The 17,801-nt window shown below is 71.3% G+C and overlaps 2 protein-coding genes across 3 annotated transcripts; both read left to right on the top strand.

The window, feature by feature from the left end:
- Window positions 1-131: 131 nt before the first annotated feature.
- ERCC2 (ERCC excision repair 2, TFIIH core complex helicase subunit) lies at window positions 132-10,148 on the top strand. Of its 2 annotated transcripts, XM_075134458.1 has the most exons (23): window positions 132-183; window positions 926-1,025; window positions 1,115-1,192; window positions 1,270-1,332; window positions 1,417-1,530; window positions 1,614-1,730; window positions 2,559-2,675; window positions 2,759-2,882; window positions 2,996-3,092; window positions 3,167-3,300; window positions 4,284-4,452; window positions 5,197-5,315; window positions 5,576-5,645; window positions 5,776-5,845; window positions 6,089-6,190; window positions 6,264-6,327; window positions 7,811-7,932; window positions 8,027-8,119; window positions 8,192-8,264; window positions 8,360-8,430; window positions 8,935-9,078; window positions 9,152-9,295; window positions 9,363-10,148. In XM_075134458.1, exons 1-23 carry the CDS (start codon window positions 179-181, stop codon window positions 9,453-9,455), a joined length of 2,283 nt encoding a protein of 760 aa, XP_074990559.1. In that variant the 5' UTR covers window positions 132-178; the 3' UTR covers window positions 9,456-10,148. The 2 variants fall into 2 exon arrangements, with proteins under 2 accessions (XP_074990559.1, XP_074990560.1); XM_075134459.1 differs by lacking the exons at window positions 8,027-8,119; window positions 8,192-8,264; window positions 9,152-9,295; window positions 9,363-10,148 and having other exon boundaries at window positions 137-183; window positions 8,935-9,072.
- A 1,716-nt stretch (window positions 10,149-11,864) lies between these two features.
- CKM (creatine kinase, M-type) lies at window positions 11,865-17,572 on the top strand. The gene is made up of 8 exons (XM_075134510.1): window positions 11,865-11,920; window positions 13,121-13,319; window positions 13,621-13,775; window positions 14,375-14,507; window positions 14,955-15,126; window positions 15,874-15,997; window positions 16,748-16,937; window positions 17,337-17,572. Exons 2-8 carry the CDS (start codon window positions 13,127-13,129, stop codon window positions 17,513-17,515), a joined length of 1,146 nt encoding a protein of 381 aa, XP_074990611.1. The 5' UTR covers window positions 11,865-11,920; window positions 13,121-13,126; the 3' UTR covers window positions 17,516-17,572.
- The last annotated feature ends 229 nt before the right edge of the window (window positions 17,573-17,801 follow it).

Here is a 17,801-nt window from a genome sequence, read left to right on the forward strand (position 1 = left end):
CGCCTTCGCCGGGGCGGCCGCGGCCCCCCGCCGTGATGGGCAGCGCGCCTGGCCAATCGGAAGGGAGAGGCGGGGCGGTGGGAGCGCGTCGGCCAATGGGAGGGCGGGGCGGACCGAGGGGGAGACGGGAGGGGCGGGGCCGCGTCCCAGGCGGCGGCGTGTGGAAGCGGCGGGAGCCATGAAGTGAGCGGAGAGGGGCGGGGGGCTCCCAGGGGGATCCCGGGGGCCGGGATCGCGGGGAGGGGGCGGCCACGGGAGGGCCGGGATCGCGGGGGACCCCGGGGGGTGCCGGGCCCACGGCAGGACCGGGATCCCGATGGACCCCGGGGGTGCCGGGCCCACGGCAGGACCGGGATCCCGATGGACCCCGGGGGTGCCGGGCCCACGGCAGGACCGTGATCCCGATGGATCCCGGGGGTGCTGGGCCCACCGCAGGACCGTGATCCCGATGGATCCCGGGGGTGCTGGGCCCACGGCAGGACCGTGATCCCGATGGACCCCGGGGGGTGCCGGGCCCACGGCAGGACCGTGATCCCGATGGATCCCGGGGGTGCCGGGCCCACCGCAGGACCGTGATCCCGATGGATCCTGGGGGTACCGGCCCAACGGGAGGGCCACGATCCCCGGCGATCCCTGGCAGTCTTGGCTGCGGAGCGGATCCCTGCCAGGGCAGGGATGGAGAGCCGAGACCGGCAGGGGCCCCCCGGGGCCACCTCAGTACCGTGACCCCCCACCGGATCCCGCTGCCTGTCGGCCACCAGATCCCGGCTGCCATCACAGACCTGCCAAGAGGGGGGACAGCACGGGTGGGCTGGGGCACCCCGATCCCAGGGCGAAGAGGATCAGCCAGGTGCCGAGCTCCCCGCTGGGGTGGGATCTGGCGGGATCCCTTGGGGGAATCCTCCTTTCCCTGGCCCTTCCGCAGGCTGAACATCGATGGCCTCCTGGTCTACTTCCCCTACGACTACATCTACCCCGAGCAGTTCTCCTACATGCTGGAGCTCAAGAGGACCTTGGACGCCAAGGTACGGCGGGATCTGGCGGTCCCCGGCGGGCTGGGATCCACCCACCCCTGGGGACGTCCCCGCCGGGGTGACGCGGCTGCTCTCGGCAGGGCCACGGTGTGCTGGAGATGCCCTCGGGCACCGGGAAGACGGTGTCGCTGCTGTCGCTCATCGTCGCCTACCAGCGGGTGAGTCCCGGTGCCCGATCCCAGCGGATCCTGGCTGATCCCAGCCCCGCAGATCCCAGCATCCCCTCTCTCCCCAGGCCCGGCCACTGGACGTCACCAAACTCATCTACTGCTCCCGCACGGTGCCAGAGATCGAGAAGGTGGGCTGAGGAGCTGGGGGAGAGGTGGGGGGAGCAGATCCCGGAGGCAATCCCGAGGGATCTGTCTGAGTGTCGCCGCCGCAGGTGATCGAGGAGCTGCGGAAGCTGATGGATTTCTACGAGAAGGAGCTGGGGGAGAAGGTGCCGTTCCTGGGGCTGGCGCTGAGCTCCAGGAAGAACCTCTGCATCCACCCCGAGGTGGGCAGGGGACCGGGTGGGATCCACTGGGGGCGGTGATCCCGGGGGGACACGGTGACAGCGGGGTGCCCGCGGGGACGCAGGTGTCCTCGCTGCGCTTCGGGAAGGAGGTGGACAGCCGGTGCCTGAGCCTGACGGCCTCCTACGTGCGGGCGCAGCACCAGCGCGACGGATCCCTGCCCGCCTGCCGCTTCTTCGAGGTGAGGGATCCACCCGATCCCCTGGGTGTGACAGGCCTGACAGGCCCCCAAGGGTGTCCCACCTTCCCTTGCTCCCTGATGGCACCTGGGGACCCCCGGGTGCCCCCCTGTCTCCTGCCAGCCCCTGGGTGCCCTGTGGTGGCCCCAACAGCTCCTGGCACCCTGGGGTGCCTCCACGCCCCGTCCGGCCCCCCAGCACCCTGGGGTCCCCCCATTCCCTGCCCAGCTCCCCAGCACCCTGGGGTCCCCCCATTCCCTGCCCAGCACCCTGGGGTCCCCCCATTGCCTGTCTAGCACCCTGGGGTCCCCCAATTTCCCACCCAGCTCCCCAGCACCCGGGGGTCCCCCCATTCCCTGCCCAGCACCCTGGGGTCTCCCCATTCCCCATCCGGCTCTCCAGCACCCTTGGGTGCCCCCCATTCCCTAACTGGGTCTCCAGCACCCTGGGGTCCTCCCATTCCCTGTCCAGCACCCTGGGGTCCCCCCATTCCCCATCCGGCTCTCCAGCACCCTTGGGTGCCCCCCATTCCCTAACTGGGTCTCCAGCACCCTGGGGTCCCCCCATTCCCTGTCCAGCACCCTTGGGTGTCCCCCATTCCCCATCCACCCCCCAGCACCCTGGGGTCCCCCCTATTCCTCATCCACCCCCCAGCACCCTGCGGTCCCCCCCATTCTCCATCCACCCCCCCAGCACCCTGCAGTCCCCCCCATTCTCCATCCAGCCCCCCAGCACCCTGGGGTGCCCCCCAGCCACCACCTACCTCCGCCCCGCACCCATATCCCCCCCTTCCCCAATCCCCTGCCCGCCCCCCGGGGGTCTCCCCCCAGGAGTTTGACACCCACGGGCGCGAGGTGCCCATCCCCTACGGCATCTACAACCTGGACGACCTGAAGGCCCACGGCCGCCAGAAGGGCTGGTGCCCCTATTTCCTCGCCCGCTACTCGGTACGGGGGGGCCGGGGTCGGCTGCGGGGGGGCTCGTCTGTCCCCTAAAAGTCCCTAAATGTCCCTAAACGTCCCCCTCCCAGATCCTCCACGCCAACATCGTCGTCTACAGCTACCACTACCTGCTGGACCCCAAAATCGCCGACCTGGTCTCCAAAGAGTTGGCCAAGAAGTCGGTCGTGGTCTTCGACGAAGCTCACAACATCGGTCAGCGCCCCCCCCTCCCGCTTTGAACCCCCTTTTTTTTTGGGGTGTCACCCGCTGTCCCCCCCCGCCCCGGGTCACTCGGAGGGGACACCGTGTCCCTGCTGTCCCCGCAGACAACGTTTGCATCGACTCCATGGGGGTGAACATCACGCGCCGGACCCTGGACCGCTGCCAGGCCAACGTGGCCACGCTCCAGGCCACCATCCAAAAGTGAGCGCGCCCCCCCCCGCCCCCTTCACATCCCCCCCATCCTTGTCCCCCCCCCTCACCCGCCCCCCCCGCAGGATCAAGGAGACGGACGCGCGGCGGCTGGCGGAGGAGTACCGGCGCCTGGTGGAGGGGCTGCGGGAGGCCGGCGCGGCGCGGGAGACCGACCTCTACCTCGCCAACCCCGTCCTGCCCGACGAGATCCTGCAGGGTGCGTGGGGGGCCGCCCCTCTTTTGGGGTGCCCCCCGGCCCCCCCCTCGTTTCCATGCTGGATGAGCACAGCAGTTTCTGAGCCCCCTTTCGGGGCCGGGACCCTCTGGAGCTCTTTGGGGTGCCCACCTAAGCCCTTTGGCTTGGCCCCCCCAAACCCTTTGGGGTGCCCCCAGCCCCCCCTCATTCCTGTGCTGGATGAGCATGGGGTCTCTGAGCGCCCTTTTGGGGTGGGGACCCCCCCCGAGCCCTTTGGGTGACCCCCCTTGAGCCCTTTGGAGTGCCCCCAGCCCCCCCTCATTTCTGTGCTGGATGAGCATGGGGGTCTCTGAGCGCCCTTTTGGGGTGGGGACCCCCCCTGAGCCCTTTGGGGTGCCCCCCGAGCCCTTTGGGGTGCCCCCAGCCCCCCCTCATTCCTGTGCTGGATGAGCATGGGGTCTCTGAGCGCCCTTTTGGGGTGGGGACCCCCCCTGAGCCCTTTGGGGTGCCCCCAGAGCCCTTTGGGGTGCCCCCAGCCCCCCCTCATTCCTGTGCTGGATGAGCATGGGGTCTCTGAGCGCCCTTTTGGGGTGGGGACCCCCCCTGAGCCCTTTGGGGTGCCCCCCGAGCCCTTTGGGGTGCCTCCCAAGCCCTTTGGGGTGCCCCCAGCCCCCCCTCATTTCTGGGCTGGATGACCATGGGGGTCTCTGAGTGCCCTTTTGGGGTGGGGACCCCCCCCAAGCCCTTTGAGGTGCCCCCGACCCCACACCAGCCTCCGACGCTCCCTGATCTCTGCTCCAGCCAAGCATGGGGGTCCCTGGGGGTCCCCGAGACCCTCCTGGCTGTGGGGACCCCCCCCTAGCCCTTGGGGTTCCTTTGGGGTGCCCCCAGCCCCACACCAGGCTCTGGTACCCCTCCAGGCGCCCTGGGGGTCCCCGAGCCCCTCCCTGGGCGGGGGGGGTGCCGGGGGGTCCCCATCTGAGCCCCCCCGGCGCCCCCCCCAGAGGCGGTTCCCGGCAGCATCCGGACGGCCGAGCACTTCGTGGGGTTCCTGAAGCGGTTCGTGGCTTACCTGCGGGCGCGGGTGCGGGGGCCGCGGGTGGTGCAGGAGAGCCCCCCCGCCTTCCTCAAGGACCTCTACGAGAAGGTCTGCATCGAGCGCAAGCCCCTGCGGTGAGTCGGGGGGGTCCTCCCCCCGCCAAGGGACCCGCCCCCACGGGGACGAGGCCCCTGACACCCCCAGGGGGTTGCTTCCCCCCCCCCAGGGTGCTGTGTGTCCCCCAGGGGCCTGTGTCCCCCCCAGAGTGGCCTGTGTCCCCCCCAGGGTGCTGTGTCCCCTCCCCAGGGGCTTGTCCCCCCCCCAGAGTGGCCTGTGTCCCCTCCAGAGTGCTGTGTCCCCTCCCCAGGGGTTTGTCCCCCCCCCCAGAGTGGCCTGTCACCCCCCCCAGGGTCCTGTATCCCCTCCCCAGGGTCCTGTGTCCCCCCGGTAAGGTCCTGTGAGCCCCCAGGGTGCTGTGTCCCCCCCAAGTCCTGCGTCCCCTCTCCAGGGTCCTGTGACCCCCCCCCCCCCAGGGTGGTGTCTCCCCTCCCTGGGGTGACCACGTCCCCCCCAAAGGTGCCGTTTCCCCTCCTCGGGGTGACACGACACCCCTGGGATGACATGTCCCCCCGCCCAGGGTGATATGTCCCCCACCCCAAATGATGTGCCCCCCCCCCCAAATGACGTGTCCCCCTCCCCAAATGATGTGTCCCCCCTCAAATGACGCGTGTCCCCCCCCCAAATGACATGCCCCCCCAAATGACGTGTGTCCCCCCCCCAAATGACGTGCCCCGCCCCAAATGACGTGCCCCCCCCCCAATGACGTGTGTCCCCCCCCCAAATGATGTGCTCCCCCCCAAATGACGTGCCCCCCCCAGGTTCTGCGCGGAGCGGCTGCGCTCGCTGCTGCGGACGCTGGAGATCGTGGACCTGGCCGACTTCTCCGCCATCACCCTCGTCGCCAACTTCGCCACCCTCGTCAGCACCTACGCCAAGGGTGGGCCGGGGTCCCCCCGGGGTGGGGGGGCCGTCCCCGGGCACCCCCTTGGGGCGGGGGGGGCAGGTGGTCTGTGAAGCCCCCCCCCAGTGTGGGGGATTGGCACCCATGGGTGGAGGGACGGCCCGTAAGCCCCCTTGCGGGGGTGGATGAGCACCCTTGGGTGGGGGGGCACCCTGTGTCCTGCTTGGGGGGTGCTGGGTGCCCCCCCCCCCCGGCTGGCACTGAGGGTTGCCCCCCCAAACCCCTCCCAAACCCAGGTTTCACCATCATCATCGAGCCCTTCGACGACAGGACCCCCACCATCGCCAACCCCATCCTGCACTTCAGGTGTGGGCACGGGGGACACGGGGGTGTCGGGGGGGACACGGAGGGTGTCGGGGGGACAGGGACGCTGGGGGGGGACAGGGACGCGGGGGGCAGTGGCACTGTCACCCCAGGTGTGTGTCCCCCCCCCCAGCTGCATGGACGCCTCCATCGCCATCAAACCCGTCTTCGAGCGCTTCCAGTCCGTCATCATCACGTCAGGGGTGAGTCCCCGTGTCCCCCCCGCGTCCCCTGTGTCCCTTGTGTGTCCCCCGTGTCCCCCATGTCCCCCCACCATGTCCCCGTGTGTCCCCCGTGTCCCCCATGTCCCCCCACCATGTCCCCGTGTGTCCCCCGTGTCCCCCATGTCCCCCAGTGTTGTCCCCCATGTCCCCCAGTGTCCCCCCCCGTCCCCTCCAGGGCCCGTCAGGGTGACCCCGTCCCCGCATCCCCTCTGTCCCCCCCAGACTCTCTCCCCGCTGGACATTTACCCCAAAATCCTGGATTTCCGCCCCGTCACCATGGCGACCTTCACCATGACGCTGGCCCGGACCTGTCTGTGCCCCATGGTGAGTGGGGAGCCCCGGGGGGACCTGGGGGGGTCGGGGACCCCTGTGTCACTGGCGTCCCCCTCCCTCGCAGATCGTGGGCCGTGGCAATGACCAGGTGGCCATCAGCTCCAAGTTTGAGACACGCGAGGACATCGGTGGGGGACGGGGACGGAGGGGACGGGGGGTTATGGGGCTGGGGGGGACAGGGATGGGGTTATGGGGCTGGGGGGGGACAGGGACGGGGTTATGGGGCTGGGGGGGGACAGGGACGGGGGGTTATGGGGCTGGGGGGGACAGGGATGGGGTTATGGGGCTGGGGGGGGACAGGGACGGGGGGTTATGGGGCTGGGGGGGACAGGGATGGGGTTATGGGGCTGGGGGGGACAGGGACGGGGGGTTATGGGGCTGGGGGGGACAGGGATGGGGTTATGGGGCTGGGGGGGGACAGGGATGGGGGGTTATGGGGCTGGGGGGGACAGGGACGGGGGGTTATGGGGCTGGGGGGGACAGGGATGGGGTTATGGGGCTGGGGGGGACAGCGACGGGGTTATGGGGCTGGGGGGGGACAGGGATGGGTTATGGGGCTGGGGGGGACAGCGACGGGGTTATGGGGCTGGGGGGGGACAGGGACGGGGGGTTATGGGGCTGGGGGGGACAGGGATGGGGTTATGGGGCTGGGGGGGACAGCGACGGGGTTATGGGGCTGGGGGGGGACAGGGATGGGTTATGGGGCTGGGGGGGACAGCGACGGGGTTATGGGGCTGGGGGGGGACAGGGACGGGGGGTTATGGGGCTGGGGGGGACAGCGATGGGGTTATGGGGCTGGGGGGGGACAGGGACGGGGGGTTATGGGGCTGGGGGGGACAGCGATGGGGTTATGGGGCTGGGGGGGGACAGGGACGGGGGGTTATGGGGCTGGGGGGGACAGGGACGGGGTTATGGGGCTGGGGGGGGACAGCGATGGGTTATGGGGCTGGGGGGAACAGGGACGGGGGGTTATGGGGCTGGGGGAGGGACAGGGACGGGGGGTTATGGGGCTGGGGGGGACAGGGATGGGGTTATGGGGCTGGGGGGGACAGCGATGGGTTATGGGGCTGGGGGGGGGACAGGGACGGGGGGTTATGGGGCTGGGGGGGACGGGGACGGGGGGTTATGGGGCTGGGGGGGGACAGGGACGGGGGGTTATGGGGCTGGGGGGGACAGGGACGGGGTTATGGGGCTGGGGGGGGACAGCGATGGGTTATGGGGCTGGGGGGGGGACAGGGACGGGGGGTTATGGGGCTGGGGGGGACGGGGGTTATGGGGCTGGGGGAGGACAGGGACGGGGGGTTATGGGGCTGGGGGGGGACAGCGATGGGTTATGGGGCTGGGGGGGGGACAGGGACGGGGGGTTATGGGGCTGGGGGGGGCAGGGACAGGGACAGGGACGGGGATGGGGTGACGGGGATGGGGGGGGCACAGGGACAGTGACGGGGCTGGAGGGACCAGGCTTGGGGCCAGGACTGGGGTAGGGGAACCCAGGGCAGGACAGAAATGGGGCCGGGGGGATGTGGGGCCAGGGGTGACAGGGACGTTCGGGGTCCGGAGGGGACTGGGAGGGGCCGGGGGCGCCCCACGGTGACCCCCCCCCCACCCCAGCCGTCATCCGCAACTACGGGAACCTGCTGCTGGAGCTGTCGGCCGTGGTCCCCGACGGCATCGTCGCCTTCTTCACCAGCTACCAGTACATGGAGAACATCGTGGCCTCCTGGTACGAGCAGGTACGTCCCCGCTGTCCCCCAGCGCGTCCCCGGCCCCCGCCATGTCCCCGCGGTGTCCCTGGGGTCCCCTGACCCCCGCCCCCCGCCACGGCAGGGCATCCTGGAGAACATCCAGCGGAACAAGCTCATCTTCATCGAGACGCAGGACGGGGCCGAGACCAGCATGGCCCTGGAGAAGTACCAGGAGGTGGGTGGCAGCGCCCCGGGGTGTCACCGTCACCCGTGCCACCCCTCCCGGTGACGTGGCGGCTGTTCGCAGGCCTGCGAGAACGGCCGGGGTGCCATCCTGCTCTCCGTGGCCCGCGGCAAAGTGTCGGAGGGCATCGATTTCGGTGAGGGCCAGCCCGGTTCGGGGACGCGGTGGCCGGGGGACGCGGTGGTGGGTGCCGAAGCACCCTGAGCACCCCCCGTTTCGCCCCCCCCCCAGTGCACCACTACGGCAGAGCCGTCGTCATGTTCGGGGTGCCCTACGTCTACACCCAGAGCCGCATCCTGAAGGTGAGCGGGGACCCCAGGGGACCCGTGGGGACAGCCGGGCACCCCGCGGACACCACGGGCACTTTGGGGACACGGTGAGGTGCCCCAGGGCTAAAATGGGGCACCCACGGGGCACAGCAGGGCACTCTGGGGACACAGTGGGCACCCTGGGGACACAGTGAGCACCCTGGGGACACAGTGGGGCACCCATGGGGCACAGCGGGGCACCCTGGGGACACAGCGGGGCACCCTGGGGACACAGTGAGCACCCTGGGGACACAGTGGGGCACCCATGGGGCACAGCGGGGCACCCTGGGGACACAGTGGGCATCCACGGGACACAGTGGGCACCCTGGGGACACAGTGGGGCACCCACGGGGCACAGCGGGGCACCCTGGGGCCACGTCGTGGCACCCCACGGCTACAGCGTGACGCCCCAGGGCTGCCCTGGAGCTCCCTGGGGACCCGCGGGGCACCCCACGGCCAGGACACCCGTGGGGCACCCAGCGTGTCCGCCCCGCCCAGGCCCGGCTGGAATACCTCCGGGACCAGTTCCAGATCCGGGAGAACGATTTCCTCACCTTCGACGCCATGCGCCACGCCGCCCAGTGCGTCGGCCGCGCCCTGCGCGGCAAAACCGACTACGGCCTCATGGTCTTCGCCGATAAGGTGGGTGCCGGGACGGGGCGGGACACGGGACGGGTTTTGGGGGGGGTCTTCCACGCCCCCGCCTCCCCCGCAGCGCTTCGCCCGGGCGGACAAGCGGGGGAAGCTGCCGCGGTGGATCCAGGAGCACATCACCGACGCCAACCTCAACCTGACGGTGGACGAGGCGGTGCAGGTGGCCAAGTTCTTCCTGCGCCAGATGGCTCAGCCCTTCCACCAGGTAACGGACCCCCCCCCGGGACCCCCCCCGGGGCGGGGGCCCCCCGGCTGACCCCCTCCCGGCGCAGGAGGACCAGCTGGGGCTCTCCCTGCTGACGCTGGAGCAGCTGCAGTCGGAGGAGGTTCTCCAGCGGATCGAGCAGATCGCTCAGCAGGTCTGAGCCGCCGGGGGGGTGCAGGGTGACCCCCTCCGTGTGCTTGGGGTGGGACCCCGAGCCCCCCGACACGCTCGGAGCGGGACCCGGATCCCTCCCTGTGCTCCAGGCGGGATCCAGATCCCCCCCACGTGCTCAGGGTGGGACCTGGAGCCCCCCCACATTCTCAGGGCAGGAACTGGAGCCCCCCCGAGGTGCTCGGGGTGGGAACCAGATCCCCTTCCCGTGCTCGGAGCAGGACCCGATCCCCGCCCTACCTGCTCGAGCAAGACCTGGATCCCCCCAACTCACTTGGAGCAGGATCCGGATCCCCCGAACATGCTGGGACCAGGATCCAGACCCCCCAAAACACGCTCAGAGCACGACCGGGGTCCCCCCAAGACCCTCGGAGCGGGACCTGGATCCCCCCAACGCCCTCGATCAGGACCTGGATCCCCCCAACTCGACCAGGACCTGGATCCCCCAACGCCCTCGGTCAGGACCTGGATCCCCCCAGCTCGACCAGGACCTGGATCCCCCAACGCCCTCGACCAGGACCTGGATCCCCCCAACGCCCTCGACCAGGACCTGGATCCCCCAGCACCCAGCACCCTGCGGGGCCCCGCCGGGCGCTGCCCCCCGACCCCCAGCCGTGCAGGGACCCCTCAATTCACCTTTTTTTTGTACGCCTCCCCCAATAAAGCAGGACCCCACCCCCGGCTTGGCCGCCCCTGCATTGCTGCACCCCCTGATTCGCTGCTGCTGCGCCTGGGGACCCCCACATTACCCTGCCCTGAGGACCCCCAACTTGCCCTCCCTGGGGGGGGCCACGGTCACCGGGGTGAGGAAGGGGGCCAGGATCAGTGACACGGCCCCCCCCAGGTCCCCAGTAATGGGGCCCCCATGTCTTGGGGACCCCCCCACCGGGGGACCCCCCCGACCCGTCCCCAGAGCTGGGGAACACCCCATGGCCAAGCTCACCCCCTCATTGCCCACGTATTTGGGGTCACCCCATCCCCGGGGTGACCCACGGCCCCCCGCACCCCACCCACACACCATGGCCCCCCCCGACTCTAGGGCACCCCAAAGGTATGGGCCCCCCCTGGGTCCATGGAGCACCCCATGGGTGTGGGGCATCCCCAGAGCTATAGGGGGGGGCCCACGCCCCTCCGTGCCCCCCAGGGTGCTGATGTTGGGGTGCAGTGGGGCCCTCCACCGGCGTCCCCCCCCCAGCACCCTGGGGGGGCTCAAGGTGCCCTGGAACCACAGGGGAGCCCCCCTGCTCTGTGCCTCAGTTTCCCCACAGGTGCTGGTGATATTTGGGAGGGTGAAGGGCTCCGGTGGCAGCCCCCGCCCCACCCATGGGTGCCACCCCAACGTCTCTGCCGCCCGTCCCGTGTCCCCCGTCGGGGTCCCCCAGCGCCGACACTGGATCCGGCTGGGTAACCGGATCCGGCCTAAAAATACCGGGTGTCGGGATGGGGGGGGCCCGGCTTGAATTGCCCTGATCCAGCGGATCCGCCCGGGGTCACCCACCCCTGGGTGCCCCCCACCCTGACCCCCACGCCGGGAGGGGGCTGGGGACAGCCAGGCCACCTCGGAGTGGGAATGGGGGCACAGGGTGGGGGCACCCACTGGGTGCCCTCACCCCAGCACCCCCCGGCCAGATCCCGGCAGTGATTTGGGGGTGGTGGGTGCTGGGTGGGATGGGGGTCCCCCACTGCTCCCGTCCCCCACCCCTCTGCGGTGCCCCTGCCTGGCTCTGCCCCCCAGTTGCTCCCAGTGCTCCCAGTTGCAGCCAGGCCCTGGCCGGGCAACCAGCGGGAGGATAACTGGAGCCGCGGCGGGTCAAGGTCGGCCAAGGCCGCGCGCCCGCAGCACCCACCCACCAGCACCCGCTGCAGCCCGTGGGGCGCTGGGTGGGCCCCAAGGCTGGGTGCAGGGTGCGGGGTGCTGCATGCAGCGTGTAACATGCGTGTGCAGCGTGCAACATGCAACACGCCACGTGCAGCATGCAACACCGCATGCAGCGTGGCACGCGCAGTGCAACATGCAGCGTGCGATGGGGGGGAGGCCTGGGAGGGGGTGCAGCGCAGTGCGGGGGTGCAAGGGGGTGCAAGGGGCGCTGGGCACCCTGTGCGATGCAAACTGGGGAGGCCGGGTGCAGGGGGTAAGGGGGTGCCGCTGGAGCGGGGGTGCCGGCAGCCCGGCGCACCCCTCTTTCTCTCCGCGGCTGCGGCAGGTGCCGGGCCGGGCGCCCACCCGACACCCGACACCCAGGGGGCAGCTCCGGGGGGGCCGGAGGGTCTCCCCGTCCCCGGGGGCGGCTCCGGCAGGGCCCGGCCCCCGCCCGGTTCGGAGCCCCCCCGGTGCCCCCGGAGCCGGGCGGGGCCGTGGGGGGGATAAAAGCCGGTGTCGGCCCCGCTCCCCGCCGCCTGCTCCGCCGGTACCGGCCCGACCCGACCCGCTCCGCTCCGCCCGCGCCGCTCAAGGTAACCCCGGCCCTGCCGGGACCCCCACCGGGATGAACCCCGCCGGGGACAGACCCCGCCGGGGCCGCACCGGGACCCCCACCGGGGACCCACCGGGACCCCCACCCGGGTCCGATCCCGCCGGGATGGACCCCGCCGGGACCGCCCGCAGGGGGACAGGACCCTCCCGGTGACACCGGGGCCAAGCTGGGACCGGACCCTCCGGTACCACCCGAGCCGGCACCCACCGGGACCGGGACCGGGACCGGGACCGGGACCGGGACCGGGACCGGGACCGGGACCGGGACCGGGACCGGGACCAGCGCGCCCAGGCCGGACCCCTCGGGCCCCGGAGCGGGTCGGGCGCGGACCCCGCCCCCCCGGTCCGATCCTCGGGTCCCTCCGGGCTATAAATAGCCCCGGTCCCGGCCCGGCCCCGCCACACCCACTGCGGCCACGCCCCCGGGATACGCCCGCTATAGCCACGCCCCCGGGAAGACGCCCCCCAGGGGCCGACTCGGTCGAGACCCCCCGGGTCCTAGTGCCCCCCCATCCTCCGTGTCCCCCCTGTCCTCAAGGCCTGGCAGGGCCGTGTCCCCTGGGCCGTGCCCCATGCCACGGCGTACCCCGCGCCCGGTGCCCAGCCCGACCTGGTGGCCTTGCCGTGCCCCACGGCCCGTGCCGTGCCCCATACTGTGCCCCATGCCCGGTGCCATGCCGTGCCATACCCCATGTCCCGTGCCATGCCCCGTGCCTTGCCCCGTGCCCCACGCCATGCCCGGTGCCATGCCGTGCCATACCCCATGTCCCGTGCCATGCCCCGTGCCATGCCCCGTGCCCCACGCCATGCCCGGTGCCATGCCGCGCCATACCCCATGTCCCATGCCATGCCCCGTGCCATGCCCTGTGCCCCACGCCATGCCCGGTGCCATGCCGTGCCATACCCCATGTCCCGTGCCATGCCCCGTGCCATGCCCCGTGCCCCACGCCATGCCCGGTGCCATGCCGTGCCATACTCCATGTCCCGTGCCATGCCCTGTGCCCTACGCCATGCTCAGTGCCATGGCTGGTGCCATGCCGTGCCCCATGCCATGCCCCACACCGTGCCCCACACCATGCCCCATGCCTGGTGCCGTGCCTGGTGCCATGCCCGATGCCATGGCCGGTGCCATGCCATGCCCCACGCCGTGCCAACCCGCTGCCCGCCCCCTCTCCCCGCAGCCCACCATGCCGTTCAGCAGCACCCACAACAAGCACAAGCTGAAGTTCTCGGCGGAGGAGGAGTTCCCCGACCTCTCCCAGCACAACAACCACATGGCCAAGGTCCTCACCCCCGCCCTCTACCAGCGCCTGCGCGACAAGGAGACCCCCAGCGGCTTCACCCTCGACGACGTCATCCAGACCGGCGTCGACAACCCCGGTGGGTGACGGCGCAGGGCCCCCACCTGCCCACGGGGCTGGTGCCGGGGGACACAGGGGCTGCTGGGTCACCCCCAGGGCCAGAGCTCCCTCCCCAGTACCATACTGGGAGCCGGCGCCCTGTCCCCAGTGCCATACTGGGTGCCCGGCACCATGCCCAGGGCCAGAGCCCCCTCCCCAGTGCCATACTGGTAGCTGGTGCCCTGTCCCCAGCACCCTGTGCGGTGCCGTGCCGTGCCCCGGTGCCGTGCCCCGGTGCCGTGCCCCGTGCCAGCTGTCCCCTGACCCGCTCCCCCCCCCAGGCCACCCCTTCATCATGACGGTGGGCTGCGTGGCCGGGGACGAGGAGTCCTACGAGGTCTTCAAGGAGCTCTTCGACCCGGTGATCCAGGACCGCCACGGCGGCTACAAACCCACCGACAAGCACCGCACTGACCTCAACCACGAGAACCTCAAGGTGGGGCGGGGTCCCTGCGGGACCAGGGGACGAGGGGACACGGGTCCCGGCTGGGGTGGGGGGGTCCTGGGGTGCCCAGAGACCTGGGTGCCTCTTGAGCAGGGGAGGAGGGAGACGGGGCAGGGAGGTCGCGGGCCCCGGGTCCCTCTTGAGCCGGGGGTGCAGGGGGGGTCCCAGGCCCCGGGTCCCTCTTGAGCCGGGGGCATGGCGGGGTGGGGTCCCGGGTCCTGCGTCCCTCTTGAGCCGGGGGTGCAGGGGGGGATCCCGGGTCCCTCTTGAGCCGGGGGTGCAGGGGGGGATCCCGGGTCCCTCTTGAGCTGGGGGTGCAGGGGGGTCCCAGGCCCTGGGTCCCTCTTGAGCCAGGGGCATGGCGGGGCGGGGGGGGGGGGTCCCGGGTCCTGCGTCCCTCTTGAGCCGGGGGTGCAGGGGGGGATCCCGGGTCCCTCTTGAGCCGGGGGTGCAGGGGGGTCCGAGGCCCTGGGTCCCTCTTGAGCCGGGGGCACGGCGGGGGGGGGTCCTGGGACCTGCGTCCCTCTTGAGCCGGGGGTGCGGGGGGGTCCCGGGCCCTGGGCCCTGGGTCCCGCTGACGTCTCGGGCAGGGGGGGGAGGACCTGGACCCCAAGTACGTGCTGAGCAGCCGGGTGCGCACGGGGCGCAGCATCAAGGGCTACTCCCTGCCCCCCCACTGCAGCCGGGGGGAGCGCCGCGCCATCGAGAAGCTGTCTGTCAACGGTGAGGGGCGTGGCCTACCGGGGCGTGGCACGGGGGCGTGGCTTGCAGCAGGGGTGTGGCCTGCCGCAGGAGTTGGGGCTTGCCTGCGCAGCTGGGGGGGGCGGGGACAGGTTGGGGGCGTGGTCTCAGGGTGTGGTCTGGGGCGGAGAGAGCGTGGCCTGCGGATACAGGGCGTGGCAAGGCCTGGCATGGCTTGGGTGTGGCTGCAGGGTGTGGGTGTGGCATGTACCATCTTTGGGTGCGGTGGGGCGTGGCCGAGGTCTGGAGTGCAGGTGGGCGTGGCGCGAGCGTGTGGGCGTGGCCTGCAGGTGGGCGTGGCGAAGGGCTGTGGCTATGTGGCAGGTAGCAGGCGGCGTGGGCGCGGTCGACGGGCGTGGTCTGCTGGCGTGTGGGCGTGGCCGGTGGGCGTGTGGGCGTGGCCGTGCCCTGACCCCGCCCCTCCCGCAGCCCTGAACAGCCTGGAGGGGGAGTTCAAGGGCCGGTACTACCCGCTGAAGGCCATGACGGAGCAGGAGCAGCAGCAGCTCATCGACGACCACTTCCTCTTCGACAAGCCGGTCTCGCCCCTGCTGCTGGCCTCGGGCATGGCCCGCGACTGGCCCGACGCCCGCGGCATCTGGTGGGCGTCCCGGGGGCACCCAGGGGGCGGGGTCCCACCTGGGGGGATGCTGGGGGCACCCACGTGTTGGGGACCCCGCCTGGGAGGGGTGCAAGGGGCACCCAGGGAGCGGGGTCCCACCTAGGGGGATGCTGGGGGCACCCACGTGTTGGGGACCCCACCTGGGAGGGGTGCAAGGGGCACCCAGGGAGCGGGGTCCCACCTGGGGGGATGCTGGGGGCACCCACGTGTTGGGGACCCCACCTGGGAGGGGTGCAAGGGGCACCCAGGGAGCGGGGTCCCACCTAGGGGGCACCCACGTGTTGGGGACCCCGCCTGGCGGGGGAGCAAGGGGAACCCAGGGAGCAGGGTCCCACCTGGGGGCACCCACGTGTTGGGGACCCTGCCTGGGAGGGGTGCAAGGGGCACCCAGGGAGCGGGGTCCCACCTAGGGGGCACCCATGTGTTGGGGACCCCACCTGGGAGGGGTGCAAGGGGCACCCAGGGAGCGGGGTCCCACCCGGGGCACCCACATGTTGGGGACCCTGCTTGGGAGGGGAGCAAGGGGCACCCACACATCAAGGTCCCACCTGGGGGGGGGGTGCAGGGGCCACCCAGACACGTGGGTCCCACCTAGGGGGGTACAGGGACCACCCAGACACCTGGGTCCCACCTTGGGGAGGGCTGTGGAGGGGCCACCGTGATGAATCTGAGGGTCTCTGGACGCCTGGGGGCCAGCGCTGAGGGGTTGTGGTGTGTCCCCCCCAGGCACAATGACAACAAGACCTTCCTGGTGTGGGTGAACGAGGAGGACCACCTCCGCGTCATCTCCATGGAGAAGGGGGGCAACATGAAGGAGGTGTTCAGGCGCTTCTGCGTCGGCCTCAAGAAGGTGGGTCAGAGCCCGGGGGGGACGGGGGGGACATAGTGGGATGGGGGGGGCATTGGGCCCTTGGAGGACATGGAGGGGTGTGGGAGATGGGGGGGCATGGAGGGTCTTGGGGACATGGAGGTTGATGGGGACAGGGGGGGCTTTAGGGACACGTGGGGGTATGGGGGACATGGAGGGTCTTGGGGGCATAGGGGACTTGGGGGACACAGGGGGACATGGGGGCATGGAGGGTCTTGGGGACACGGGGGGCTTTGGAGACACACGGGGACATGGGGAACATGGAGGGTCTTGGGGACACTGGGGATAGAGGGGGACGTGGGGGGCTTTGGGGACACATGGGGACATGGGGACATGGAGGGTCTTGGGGGCATTGGGGATAGAGGGGGACGAGGGGGGCTTTGGGGACACATGGGGACATGGGGGACATGGAGGGGCTTGGGGGCATGGGGGGCTTTGGGGACATGGGAGGGTGTGGGGGTGATACAAGGGACATGGAGGGTCTCGGGGACACGGGCACAATGGGGACATTGGGGTCAGGGGGCAGTGGGGGACATTGAGGGACACAGGGGGGCACGGGGGGACACGAGGGACATTAGGGGCACAGTGGGGACACAGGGACAAGGGCACGTTTTGGGCACAGGGCACACTGGGGGCCACGGGGGTGTCCTGGGAGGGTGGTGGCAGTGGTGCCCCCAGGCTGGGGGTCAGGACGGTGGCGGGGGGGCCCCGTCCCACACGTGTCCCCCCCAGATCGAGGAGATCTTCAAGAAGGCGGGCCACCCCTTCATGTGGACGGAGCACCTGGGCTACATCCTGACCTGTCCCTCCAACCTGGGGACGGGGCTGCGGGGGGGCGTCCACGTCCGCCTGCCCAAGCTCAGCCAGCACCCCAAGTTCGAGGAGATCCTCAAGCGCCTGCGCCTCCAGAAGCGCGGCACAGGTGGGGGGGCGGGGGGACAGGGGGGCACGGGGGGGCGGGGGGACAGGGGGGCACAGGGGGAGACGGGGGGCACAGGGGGGGACAGGGGGATGTGGGGACAGGGGACATAGGTGGGGACATGGGGACAGGGAATAGATGGGTGCAGGGACAGGGGGGACATGGGGACAGGGGGCATGGGTTGGCACAAGGATGAGGGGGACACGGGGACAGGGGGCACGGGGCGCAGAGATGAGGGGGGACATGACATGAGGGGGTGGAATTTGGGGCACAAGTGGGCACGGGGACATGGGGGATACAGGGCATACGTGGGCATGGGGACATGGGTGCCGTGGGGTGGCTGGTGGGTGCATGGGGGGTGCTGGGGGGTGCCTGGCGGGTGCTGACACCCCATCCCCCCAGGCGGGGTGGACACGGCGGCCGTGGGCGCCGTCTTCGACATCTCCAACGCCGACCGCCTGGGCTTCTCGGAGGTGGAGCAGGTGCAGATGGTGGTGGACGGGGTGAAGCTGATGGTGGAGATGGAGAAGAAGCTGGAGCAGAACCAGCCCATCGACGACATGATCCCTGCCCAGAAATAGGGGGTCCCCCCCCAGCACCCCGCCAGGACCGGCCTCAATAAACGCTGCTGGTCCCCACTGTGACCCCAGGCGTCCGGGCTGGGGTGGGGGACACACATGGGGGTCCCCACCCCGCGAGGGGGCTGCCCCCCACCCTGGGGTGCCTTTGCGACCCCTCTTGCCCTCCAAGGGGCAACTTCACCTTAACTCTGCCCACGGCCCGAGGTCGCGATGGGGGGGTCCCAGGGGTCTGGGTGCTGACGGGTGCTGACGCCGACGGGTTTCCTATGTTTATTGGGGGGTTGGG

The sequence above is a fragment of the Calonectris borealis genome, chromosome 32, assembly GCF_964195595.1.
Source record: "Calonectris borealis chromosome 32, bCalBor7.hap1.2, whole genome shotgun sequence".
NCBI lineage: Eukaryota > Metazoa > Chordata > Aves > Procellariiformes > Procellariidae > Calonectris > Calonectris borealis.

Excerpts from the sequence above, each read along its gene's own strand:
- ERCC2 (XM_075134458.1), top strand. Across the intron at positions 2,676-2,758 it reads ATTTCCTCGCCCGCTACTCG|ATCCTCCACGCCAACATCGT; the intron begins GTACGGGGGGGC and ends TCCCCCTCCCAG. Across the intron at positions 3,301-4,283 it reads GCCCGACGAGATCCTGCAGG|AGGCGGTTCCCGGCAGCATC; the intron begins GTGCGTGGGGGG and ends CGCCCCCCCCAG.
- CKM (XM_075134510.1), top strand. The coding sequence starts at position 13,127 with ATGCCGTTCAGCAGCACCCACAACAAGCACAAGCTGAAGTTCTCGGCG. Across the intron at positions 13,776-14,374 it reads TCAACCACGAGAACCTCAAG|GGGGGGGAGGACCTGGACCC; the intron begins GTGGGGCGGGGT and ends CGTCTCGGGCAG. Across the intron at positions 15,127-15,873 it reads CCCGACGCCCGCGGCATCTG|GCACAATGACAACAAGACCT; the intron begins GTGGGCGTCCCG and ends TGTCCCCCCCAG.